At 45.1% G+C, this 12,148-nt stretch overlaps 1 protein-coding gene across 1 annotated transcript; it reads left to right on the top strand.

The window, feature by feature from the left end:
• Positions 1 to 2,750: 2,750 nt before the first annotated feature.
• On the top strand, positions 2,751 to 12,010 carry LOC146287799 (protein mono-ADP-ribosyltransferase PARP14). The gene is made up of 17 exons (XM_084698594.1): positions 2,751 to 2,980; positions 3,148 to 3,260; positions 3,439 to 3,466; positions 3,617 to 4,057; positions 4,179 to 4,409; positions 4,525 to 7,091; positions 7,283 to 7,519; positions 7,640 to 7,861; positions 8,016 to 8,127; positions 8,229 to 8,378; positions 8,506 to 8,568; positions 8,842 to 9,027; positions 9,414 to 9,617; positions 9,730 to 10,356; positions 10,457 to 10,602; positions 10,707 to 10,881; positions 11,151 to 12,010. The coding sequence occupies exons 1-17, from the start codon at positions 2,797 to 2,799 to the stop codon at positions 11,423 to 11,425; spliced, it is 5,961 nt and encodes a 1,986-aa protein (XP_084554720.1). The 5' UTR covers positions 2,751 to 2,796; the 3' UTR covers positions 11,426 to 12,010.
• Positions 12,011 to 12,148: the final 138 nt, after the last annotated feature.

Below are 12,148 nucleotides of genomic sequence, written 5' to 3'. Positions count from 1 at the left end.
ACACAGGTCACCATTTCTGACGGCTGTCAGAATGTGTGACGCATCAAAACATAAAATGGTTGTTTAAGAATGTGTGTTCCCACCGTTACTGCTTCCCAAATGTATTAACTTCGAAAGATGGTTGGTTATTTCATCAATTTAACACACATCTGGAGCCATTTTTTCCGATTTAGAGTAATCATAGTGCCATAACCACATGGGTCACCATTTCTGACGGCCGTCAGAATGTGTGACCCACCAAAAAAATTAAAAATAAATTTAAGAATGTGTGTTCCCTCCGTAACGTCTCCCAAATGTATTACAATTTCGAAAGATGGTTTGGGGTTGTTATTTCATCAATTTCACACTAATCTGGAGTCATTTTTTCCGATTTAGAGTCATCATAGAGCCATTACCACATAGGTCACCATTTCTGACGGCCGTCAGAATGTGTGATCCACAACAACAAAAAAACGAATTTTTAAGAATGTATGTTCCCAACTACTTTCCAAAGGTATTAAAACATCGAAAGATGGTTTGGGGTCGTTATTTAATCGATTCACACTAATCTGGAGCCATTCTTTTCTAACGGCCGTCAGAATGTGTGACCCAGAAAAAAAGCCCCCCCAAAAATGTGTGTTCCCACCTTATCTGCTGAATAAAGGATTCTAAACTTCAAACTTTTGTTTGGGTTAGTTATGTAATTCCATCACACCTATCTGGACATGTGTTTTCTTATTTGGAGTCATCACAGAGCCAGTACCACAGAGGTCACTTATCTTACAAGTCGCAGCCATCAGAATTTGTGACCTGGCTCATTCTCCTTAGGAAGCAATACCAAGCCGCTAATAATCATACAGCTTGCACACTTAATGTATTAATGTTTACGCCGTTTGCGTACATATTTTTTTACTGTCATGGCCTTGCTTTAAAGTCACTTTAAGTAAAAACTGGCACAACTCACCCCATTCTCCCCTATACAAATATGACACAGTAGGCTATGTAAAATTTGTCAACTGTAATCCAGACGGTGCCTTGTTTGGTACTGGCAACCCACCACAATAAGAGCACACCCTTTTAGAGAAAAGACTAAGGGAATAACACTACAGTTTTTATTATGAGACAAAACCTAATGATCATTCTTATTTGTGAAAGGCAGATGTAGGAGGGCAATGCAAAACCTTTTCTCGGTCTGTTTAGGTCTACTTATGTTTAGGGGTGGGCGGATCGATCTAAAGTATTGATAGCATCAATACCAACGTTGGTATCAATATTGATTGATACTCGCGTGATGAGATTAATACTTGAGTTTCAATTTCTCTTCTCTACATTCAGTACACAACTCCCTACCGCTCCTCTCACTTCGCGCTAGCTCTCTTTGCCCCTTCCCCACCTCCCCTGCTATGCTTTGTGCCAAGGCACTATCCCGGCCAGGGTTTGCACTTCCGCGGGAGCGCGCTTGCACTCAGAGAAGCAGAGTTTCACTGCTGCACTTCGAATTCACCTCTTACATTAAATGGAATGAATGGCGACGTGGAAGACTCAAAAGGATTTTCCATAGTAACAAGGGACTCATTTATCTACATAAATATATTTATTTGTGGAGATGTCTGTTCTTTCCAAAAGTTACAGAATGGATACACATTATATCAGGTCTCCAAACTAGAAAACATGTGTCCAGATTATTGTGAAGGGATGACATAACTACCCCAAACAATGTTTTAAAGTTTAACTCTGTTATCAAGCAGTTACAGTGGGGTCACATATTCTGACGCTGCTGCTTGTCAGATATGGTGACCTCCAGGGCCGGCCCAAGGCATAAGAGAAGTAAGTGGCTGCTTAGGGCCCTTGTGGCCATCAGAGGGCCCCCAAGAGCACTTTAAATTACAGTTTAATGTAATTTATTTGAAAAGCGACTCAGAGGGGCCCACAAATCAATTCTGCTTAGGGCACCATAAAGGCTTCGGTTGACCCTGGTGACCTCTGTGGTACTGGCTCTGTGAGGACTCCAAATAAGAATGTGTGTTATTTTCTGTGTTATTTTGGTCACAATGAACAACCTGAAATAAGATGGAGATGTCTGCTCTTTTCTAGCAAAAGTTACAGAGAAGATACACATTATATCAGGCCGTTTCTTCACCTGATATAACATGCTAAAGGTCTGTCGTGTGATCATGTGTGTTATTTTCTGTGTTCTTTTGGTCACAATGCACTAACTGAGATAATACGGGCAGCACTGTGGCTTAGTGGTTAGCACTGTCGCCTCACAGCAAGAGGGCCCCTGGTTTTGAACCAAAATACCGTTCTTGCCTGTTTATTTGTGAAAGGTTTCTATTTGTTCTCGGTCTCGTTAGGTTCTGTTACAGTCTATATTGCCATCTGCTGGTTGATATAAAAAATCTTAGTTTTAACCCAGCAGGAAATCATGTTGTTTTACAATTCTGTTGGATTTATAACAACAGTCTTTGAAATGAAATTACTTTAAATTCAAATGTATTGCTCTTGGAAATAACATATAGTTGCTTAATCGTGTCAACATCTCAAATCCTTTCCACAGTAAAATAACCAAAAACTAAAGATCATTCTTTTACGAAAGGTGCCTAAACTGAAGTTTGTTTATAAAGGAGTAATAATATGTCGACCGCATATCCAGTGTACAAAGGTCAACTATTAGCCTGTAGGCTTGCCGACATCATAGCGTGGCAAACCCTTTCCTCGTCATAACAACCTGAAACGAAACTGAAAATACATATTCACAACTTCATGGACAACAAAAGACGACGCTTGAGTTTCTCAGTCTTTCTGCGAGGTGAAAGAATGGCTGGACATCTTTTTCCCCTGACGGTAGAGGGAAGTTGGAAAACTGCTGTCTCTGCTGGGGTAAAGAACAAGCTCCAAATTTATTTTCAAAGTAAAAAGAAGTCGTGTGGAGGAGACTGCATCATACAATACGATGATCTGAAAACCAACATAGCGACAGTTTTTTTCCAATCGGAAGATGGTAAGAAAGCCATCCTCGATTTTATTACCTTCACCTTCATTTATTTAAGCCTACCGGACAACATGACTAACCCATGACTATGATAGACGAATAGGCTACCGTTCATTTCTTATTGGTTACGTGGACGTGCTCCCTGCGTAGCTAAACATTACGTGTTGTTGTTACAGTAAGGAATAGCGTCCTTGAAAAAAGAAATCACGAGATTACCATAGACAAGGAGACGGTGCAGCTGCGCGTTTCATTGTCGGACGGAAACCCGAAAGATACATATACGGAATCGGTGAGCAGGTCCCAGTCATAAAACCGCACTGACACTGTACATGCCTTTCCCGCAATTGGTTTGCTTGAAAGATAATCTCGCCTAACATACCCTAAACTTTTATACCACTGAAAAATAGACTGCACCTGTGCCATTTATGAATTACTAAAATCCAAATGTATTTTTTTTCCTGTCTCAGATTAATCAAGGAAATAATGGAAAATCAGGTAATACAAGTTCTGTGATGAATAGTCTTTCTTCCAGTCCTGAGTGTATCATAATTTTAACTCAGAGTGTATACTTTTGTCCTTGCTAATTAAAACATTTACTCTTAAACTTTGTGTTAATCTAAACAAAATTGAATATTGTTCAACCAGATGTGTCGGTGGACCCTCCAGACTTGGAAAGCATGTCTGGAACTGGAGCTGGGCTTGGGCCTGGGCCTGGGCCTGGGCCTGGGCCTGGGCCTGGGCCTGGGCCTGGGCCTGGGCCTGGGCCTGGGCCTGGGCCTGGTGCTGGGCCTGGTGCTGGGCCTGGTGCTGGGCCTGGGCCTGGGCCTGGTGCTGGGCCTGGTGCTGGGCCTGGTGCTGGGCCTGGGCCTGGGCCTGGTGCTGGGCCTGGTGCTGGGCCTGGTACTGTGGGTGAAGAGGGGATTCCCCAGAGCACTGCTGTGGTCCTCCAGGGAATTCCAGACAACATGTCAAAAGAAGTACTGGGAATGATAGTGGAAACTGTCTGTCACCTGGATGAAGACCACTTTGATCTGGAGCTCATCTCTGACATAAAAATTGCAGTGGTGACCTTCAGGAATCCCAACGGTACGTCACTGCGTCAAACAGCATTAGGTTGGCTGGCAGCACACTGAATGGCCAACAAGCCTTATTGTCCAACTTTAGCAAAGTAAATCTTTTCAAATTGTTGTTTTGTATTCCTTTACAGATGTTGACAAGTTTCTGGATGAAAGCAAGACTCATAAGAAGTTCCGGCAGCACAGTCTGACCGTCCGGCCTCTGGAGATGGTCCAGTGTGTCAGAGTGGAGAACCTCACCCCTGCCCTCTGTAACACAGAGATGCTGGAGCTTTACTTTGAGAAGTGGGGGAGCCAAGTGAAGGACTGCACCCTCATCCCAGAAGAACATGTGGCCATTGTGACATTTGAGGAGTCGAAAGGTAAAACCTTGCTGAGTGATGCAGATTCACTGGGCTAAATCCTATACAAGTCCTATGTCTTGTCAATTGTAATTTGCTGTAAAAAACAAAACAACCAAACCTCTGTCTATTTCAGGAGCAGAAAAAATTCTGAAGAGAGATAATGTCATCAGCAGTGTCAAAGTCGATGTGTATCCATACTACAAGTCCCTAGACACCGCCCTGTACGGTAAGGACAGGCCTTTGTGGAAGACGCCCGACGCCTTCACAAAGGGCGTGCACCCTGCCGTGTGGAAGTTTCTTCGTGAGCAGGAATTAATTTCTGTTATCGACGACCAGATGAGGACCCACTTCTGTCAGGTAAACATGGAGTCTCCAGAGGCCAGACTGAGTCCTCTACCATCCCTAATCAGACAGCGAGGCCTAACAGCTCAACAGCTCGACCAATGGAAAGACAACACCTCTGATGCCTTCTGTAACATCCTCGCCCGATATTCCGCCTTCGAGTGCACAACAAACGCACCAGCTTGGAAAGCAGCGGAGACAGAAATCCGTTCTGTGGTGAAACAGAATGCCGTCCTAATCCCCGATATCTCAAGAGGGACTCTAATCGTAGCAGGACTGGAGGAAGACTTGCGACATCTAAAGCATCCGGTGGAGAACATCATGGTGAAAGCCTTGAGCAAGATCGAGAGGCAGTCGGATGGTATAACAGAGGAAATAGATATGCCTCCTGCCAAGTTCAACATCCTGCAGCAAATGGGAATTAAGAAGGCAGTAGCAGCCATATCTGCTGAGATGCATTTCTCCTACGTTGACATCACCAAGAAGCTGGTTCTCTCAGGTCTGGCTGCAGAGGTGGTCAAGGTGCGGTTGTGGATCGTGGAGAGAGAGCTTGAGATGAAGAAGAAACAACTGGATGTGGACCCTGTTCTTGTGGACTTCCTGAAGTCTGTGGACTCCATGGAGATGTCACAGGACTTGTTCACCTCGCGGGGCATCATTGCTGTGTACCACATCGAGGGTAGAGGGATTCATCTGACCGGCAGCTCCGAAGGAGCCCTGGCCGGGGCTGAGAAGAGGCTGAAAGGGGTGCTGTCTCAGCACCACATCAACATTGAGGACGAGGGGGTTTTGAAAATGCCCGAGTGGAAGACACTGAACAATCAACTACTTGACTCCTGCAACACATCCAAGAAAAAAACTGTGGTGATCAATCTAGAGAGAGGCACTGGAATCACGGTGTCTGGTATCCTTGAGCCAGTAAAAGAAGTCAGTAGCAGTTTGGAGGACTTTGTTGAGAAGTACTCGCGGGTTAAAGACTCTGTCCGTGTTAAGTCTTGTGCTGTGGCTAAATTCATTGAGAACAACAAATCACAGGATTGGAAACGTTTTGCCAAACCTGATGAGGTCAAAGTTCACTTTGATCCTAGAAGACCTAGAATCTTCATCTCTGGAGCCCGACTCTATGTCAAGGAAGTCATGAAAGCCTTTCGGAGTATTGCAGCAGATCTGTGCACCGATGAGCTGAAAATCATGAAACCTGGAGCTAAGAAGTACTTTTTAGAGCAGGGCAGTATGTTCTTACCCACCGTGATAAGGGAATACAGCTGTGTGGTGCTGTTACAGGAGAATTACATGCTGGATGACGAGGAGGAGGAGGAGGGTGAATATGTAGAGGAAGGCTTGGGAGCCTCATCTTGCTGTGAAGTCCGGACAGCTAGCGGGGTCCTCGTGTCCGTGACGATGGCTGACATTTGCAGGTTCAGAGCGGACGCTGTGGTCAATGCGGCCAATGAGGATCTGAAACACATCGGTGGTCTGGCTTTAGCTCTGCTCCGTGCGTCCGGACCACAGCTCCAGAAGCTCAGCGATGATCACATTAGCAAGTACGGACAGCTGAGTCCAGGCGATGCCGTGGTGACAGATGCGGGAAACCTGCCCTGTAAATACGTGATCCATGCAGTTGGCCCGCGCTTCACAGACTCCGACCGCTGGACAGCCGTGTGCCGTTTGAAGAAGGCTGTGACACAGAGCCTCAAAGAGGCGGAGAGGATTGGCTGCTCGTCGGTGGCTGTCCCGGCCGTAAGCTCTGGAATATTTGGTTTTCCTCTGGACATCTGCAGCGACACCATCGCCAACGCCGTGCGGGAGTTCTGTGATACCGAAAGAAACAAGGGCTCTCTGGCTGAGATCCACCTGGTTGACAACGATGCGAAAAGAGTGACGGCCATGGCGAACGCAATCCAGAGTGTCTTTAGTGACCGGAACCCGAGGATGAACCTGTCAAAACAGAGTGCTCAACGGGGGACTGGATACAGAGGAAGAGGACAACGAGGACACCGACATCGTGGATTCAGAGGACAGTCATCATGGGGTGGTGGGGACTGGGAACAAGGAGGAAGAGGAGGCAGAGGACGGTCATCATGGGGTGGTGGGGACTGGGAACAAGGAGGCAGAGGAGGCAGAGGACGGTCATCATGGGGTGGTGGGGACTGGGAACAAGGAGGCAGAGGAGACCGAGGCAGAGGAGAGCGAGGTAGAGGAGGCTACAATGAAGGCAGAGAGGCTGCAGGCTCTTCTGGGTATCAAGGCCAAGACAGGCAGTTCGAGAGGGAAGACACAGGGGACTTCCTGCAGTCCAAACGTACTCAAGAAGGAATGAAGATCGTTCTCAGGAAGGGGAACATCCAAGAGCAACATGTGAGTATAGCTCCTCGTGCCTGCCTCTTCATGGCATGGCAGACTGTACTTAATAACGATTAAAGTAGCACACATATTTTTGCTAGTATAATATTTGACTATGCGTGGTGACTGACGGGTATAATGGACACATTTTTTTTAGTTTCGAAGCAAGATGTCATCCTCCTAACCTTTTGTTTGTACCTCACCAGACTGACATCATCGTCAACACCATTGCTGAGAACGCGGACCTTGGAACAGGCGCCGTCTCCAACGCCATTCTTCAAGCCGCTGGGCCCCAGCTCCAATCAGCAGCCAGAGATGAGGCGGGCAGTGGCAGGTTGACCTATGGGAAGGTCCTGGTTACTCATGGCTTCAACTTGCGATGCAGGCGGGTGTTCCATGCAGTCTGTCCACCATGGGACCATGGGGCTGGCCAAGCAGAAGAGGTTAATAAACAATGATTGAGACTAGTGGTTGTGAACAGAGTTGGAAGCTATCTTTTTCAACCCTTTTCATATTTTGACGTCATTGGGGTGTGACATTAACCGCATGTCATGTCATTTCAGGCACTCAGGACCATCATAAGGTTTTGCCTAAAGGAGGCTGAGATGTTGAAACTAAGGTCCCTGTCATTTCCTGCTATCGGCACGGGTAACATGAGCTTCCCCAGGTCTCTGGTGTCCAGCCTCATGCTGCAGGAGGTCCACACCTTCAGCAGGACTACAAACCCAGAGTACCTGCGAGAGGTGGCCTTTGTGGTCCATCATACCGACACCCAAGCTGTGGATGTGAGTTAGAAAAATGTGTTTTTTTAAATTGTTTTAAAATTTTCCACTGGGTTCTGGAATTTCCTTCAGAATTCATCAATTGAATTAATGTAATGGTGAGTTTTGATTAGGTATGTGTCTTTTAATAATGAACAATTGACACCCTCTTTATTAGTGCTTTAGCAGAGAATTCCAAGGCCAGGCTCAGGGAAGTCGAATAGAAACCCATTCATCTGGCCAATCACATCACTCCAACCCTTCCCATCACAAATCAAATCAGTCTCCTGGTAAACTGGATTGAAATTCTTTTTTTCTTTTCAAATTTTTTAACTTGTTTATTCCTTTTGAATATCTCACCCATTTAGCCTCTCATCTCTCGTCTCCGCAGCTTTCTTTGGACAGGTGTCATCAGCCTCTCTGGGCGTGTACCGGATGCAGATGGGTCACCTGACCTTTGAAGTGTCATCAGGAGACATCACCAAAGAGAGCAGTGATGTAATCATTAACTCCTCCAACAAGGACTTCAATCTCAAATCAGGTGAGGCTTCATGTACAGTATGTCTGTTGGTTGGATACAGGCAGTTATGTTGTTGGTGTGATTGATCTGTTCACGATGTTGTTAACAAAATAACAACGCACAATTGGTTGTCTTCTCTGTTTTTCAGGTGTGTCAAAGGCGATTTTAGATGCAGCTGGATTACAGGTGGAACAGGAATGTGCACAGATCGGTGAGTATCCATTTTGTTTGTGCTTAATTATACTCAGTCAATGAATATTTATACTCTGGTTTACCAGATGTTTGTGGAAACTGATTAAACTATTTAAGTAATCTTATTGCTTAAGAAAATACAATAATTTAATAGATTTAATAGATTATTATTAACTTCAATAATTTTATGTTATCTGTTTCCACAAAAGTTCTGTGTGAAGTTATTGGGTTTACTGTGTAGGCACATTGTATCTTTTGCCTTCGACAAAGTATTCTTTCTGTTTCTCCACAGTCAAATCTCCTCAGTTCCAGCCATGCTTAATGATTATGACATCAGCGGGACTCCTCCCTTGTAAACACATTATCCACATCATGGGCCTCAATGACCCCAGCAAGATCAAGGACATTGTGTATGAAGTCCTTAAGACCTGTGAGAAGCACAAGCTCACCTCGGTGGCTTTCCCCGCCCTTGGAACAGGTACTGTAGCACACTAGTCTGTTCACAATAGTTACAGGTTTGCTGCATTCCTCTGGGGTTCACTTGCTAGGATCCACTACACAGGGGCCTAAGGTCTGGTCTTGTGCTTTGTTGAACTCTTTACTCTTGTTCCTGATGATATTCGTGGGTGTGCTTAAAGGTTTAATCCGCCACATCCTCAAACACCCTTCCTCTCTATCTTCTTTTCCATCTTTCTGCCTTTGTGTTCTCAAACACGTATGTCCCCCCACCATTCCTTGATCTCACTTGATCCTACACTCTCAGTTGTCCAATATGATCTGTCACGGTGGAGGATCAATTATCTCCGTCCATCTGTCTGTCTCCCTTCCTGTTTGTCTGACTGTGCATCACCATGTGTTCCTCAGGCCTGGGCGGGGTCAGCCCCTCTGCAGTTGCGGACGCCATGATCGACGCGGTGGTGAACTTTGTGAGGAAGAAGAACACCAGTGTGGTTAAGATCGTGAAGATTCTGATATTCCAGCCCAACATGTTGACTGAATTCCACAAGAGCATGCAGAAGAGACAGGGGGAGGAAGTGGAGGAGAAGAGCTTTTTAACCAAAGTGAAAGGTCTCAGAGTATGAACCTGATAGATAGACAACTATGATTGTAGACTTCTTGAAGTTGGGATCACACTTTGTGGCATTCACGTTTGTTTTTCCCTTTTGCCCCAACACTACAGATTCAGTCACATCCTTTTTCATGGGTCCTAGCGAGGAGAGCTCTGAGAGCAGGAACTTTGTCCTACAGCAGGGAGAGTTTGACCCCGTAGTGTTCCAGCTGTGTGCAGACAACCACAGGTCTGTCAGTGCAGCCAAGGCTCGGATTGAAGACCTGATCGTGAAGGAGCAGTCTAAGGAGGATGTCAAGAGTCAGCACATCCAGCAGCTCAGCCAGAAGGACTTGGAGGAGTTGCAGGCCCTGCAGAAAGAGCTTTCTGTCAGCATCCGCCTGGAGAAGAAGGGCTCAGACTCTGTCATCCGTCTGGAGGGTTTGACCCGAGATGTCCTCACTGCACTCAAGAAGATCAGAGAAATGATTGAAAGGGTGGAGAAGGCTGAGAGTCACAAACAGAAGGCCATACTCCTGAGCAATCTGGTTCAGTGGCAGTACCAAGACAAGGTGAAGGGAAGGATGGAACCCTTTGACATCTTCACCAACTGTGACCTGGAAGAGGCCTTAGAACATAAACGCTCCATCAGAATCAAGATCCACAATGTGGACCACGATGCCGACGTGGTTCGCAAGAAAGCAACACATACCGGAAGACGTCAGAGTGAAATTGAGCTGTATAGAAAAAATCTGAAAGGTGGGTCATGTTAGTCTATTTCAACCCTACTAGGACTCAAATGGGATGGTTGTAAATAACCCATTTCTAATTGTTTTACTGTAACTTACTTTCTTTTCAGATGATGGTTCTGTGTGTCTGCCAGCTCATTGGGAAGACATGAAGGGTTCCCTCGTAAAGATGGTCACTTTAACTCCTGGATCTCGGGAGTACATCCGTGTGGAGAAGGAATTCAGGAAAACAGGGTTGGCCTCCGCCATCATCCAAGTACGTCTATAAAGTTTTGTGAATCGAAACACTGTCAGATCATCTAATCGGCACTGAACCGACTTGCATCTCAACAGATACGCTTTCTTCCATTGTTTTGGCAGATTGAAAGAGTCCAGAATGGATCCCTGTGGAAGAGCTACCAGATAAGGAAGAAACACCTGGAGGACAAGAACAAACACACCAACAATGAGAAACAGCTATTCCACGGCACCAGTTCCAACTCCATCGGTCAGATTAATGACAACGGATTTAATCGCAGCTATGCGGGACAACATGGTGAGGACATTTGAAAGAGCGTCTTCTCGTGCTTCTAAGAGTATCTACTTCAGAGCATGCTTTCACCCACTGATAAGGACTGATGTATAAGGGGAAAAGGGTCTAACAACTATATCGATGGCTTCAGGCTCCATTTTCTTTCATTGTGTTTTACATGTATCATACAGACTTGAGGAAATGGGGGCTCAAAGTCTAAAGGCGAGGGGAAGATGGGCGTATTACATCAATCTGAAAAGTATTTAAACTCCACAAAATGATCTTCTTCACAGGTGCTATGTTTGGCAATGGCTCTTACTTTGCTGTGGACCCCACCTACTCAGCAAACAGGTACGCGCAACCTGATGCTCAGGGGCACAAGCGCATGTACCTGGCCCTGGTCCTGGTGGGAGATCACACACTGGGAAATGCAGGGCTGATTGTTCCTCCTGCCAAAGGCAAGACAGACCTTTACGACAGCGTCACAGATAACGTCTCTAACCCAACAATGTTTGTGATCTTCAACGATGTCCAGGCTTATCCAGAGTTTCTGATCACATTCAAGTGAATTAGATCTGTAGCAGTTGCTGGTCTTAATATGTTTTACATATCCATGTGCCTTTTGGGTGTGTGGGTTGTTTATAAAGAGATGGATATTTACAGTAAATCAGCGGATTTTGTGGAAGGAATGACTAGTGCAATCTTACAGAATGTTAAACTGTAACTTAGATAACATGTATGACTTAATGGGGATTTTTTTTTATTTGGCAGCCTTTCTGACCTTGCCTTTCAGACTGAAATATGTGATTATATGTATATTAGTTTCTCTTAATGATTCATTTTTCTGTCTTTTTGCAAATCATTGTGTTTTGAAGGGATATTGTTGTCAAAAATTACAACAATATAGAATGAAACTATTATATACAAACACATTATTTCACTGTTGACTAAGATTCATTGTTAAATGGATGTGCCTCCAGGATGTGTTGGTAACCAGTCCAAGACATGGAAGGTATATATTCTATAGCGTTAAATCGTTCTCCTCCAATCATTCATCAATAATTGGCATCCTGCCGCTAATCCTGCTGTTAAAAGATGACATGCACAAATAGACAACAATTTCCACAATAAAGGTAATGGTTTTGTTTCAAAACCGACTGTGCGTTTTAATACTTTTGGTCACAAGAGGGCAGGAACACTTGTTATTATCTGTCTGGAGGACTGCTGACTTAGTTTCATTCAGATGCTGTGTTTATGCTGAGGTTCTGGGAAACCAACGTGGTCACAGTCT

The sequence above is a fragment of the Hypomesus nipponensis genome, chromosome 5 (assembly GCF_054491055.1).
Source record: "Hypomesus nipponensis isolate SF chromosome 5, ASM5449105v1, whole genome shotgun sequence".
Lineage (NCBI taxonomy): Eukaryota > Metazoa > Chordata > Actinopteri > Osmeriformes > Osmeridae > Hypomesus > Hypomesus nipponensis.
Note: the sequence above shows the minus strand (reverse complement) of the source record. Positions and strands in the feature narration are given on the sequence as shown.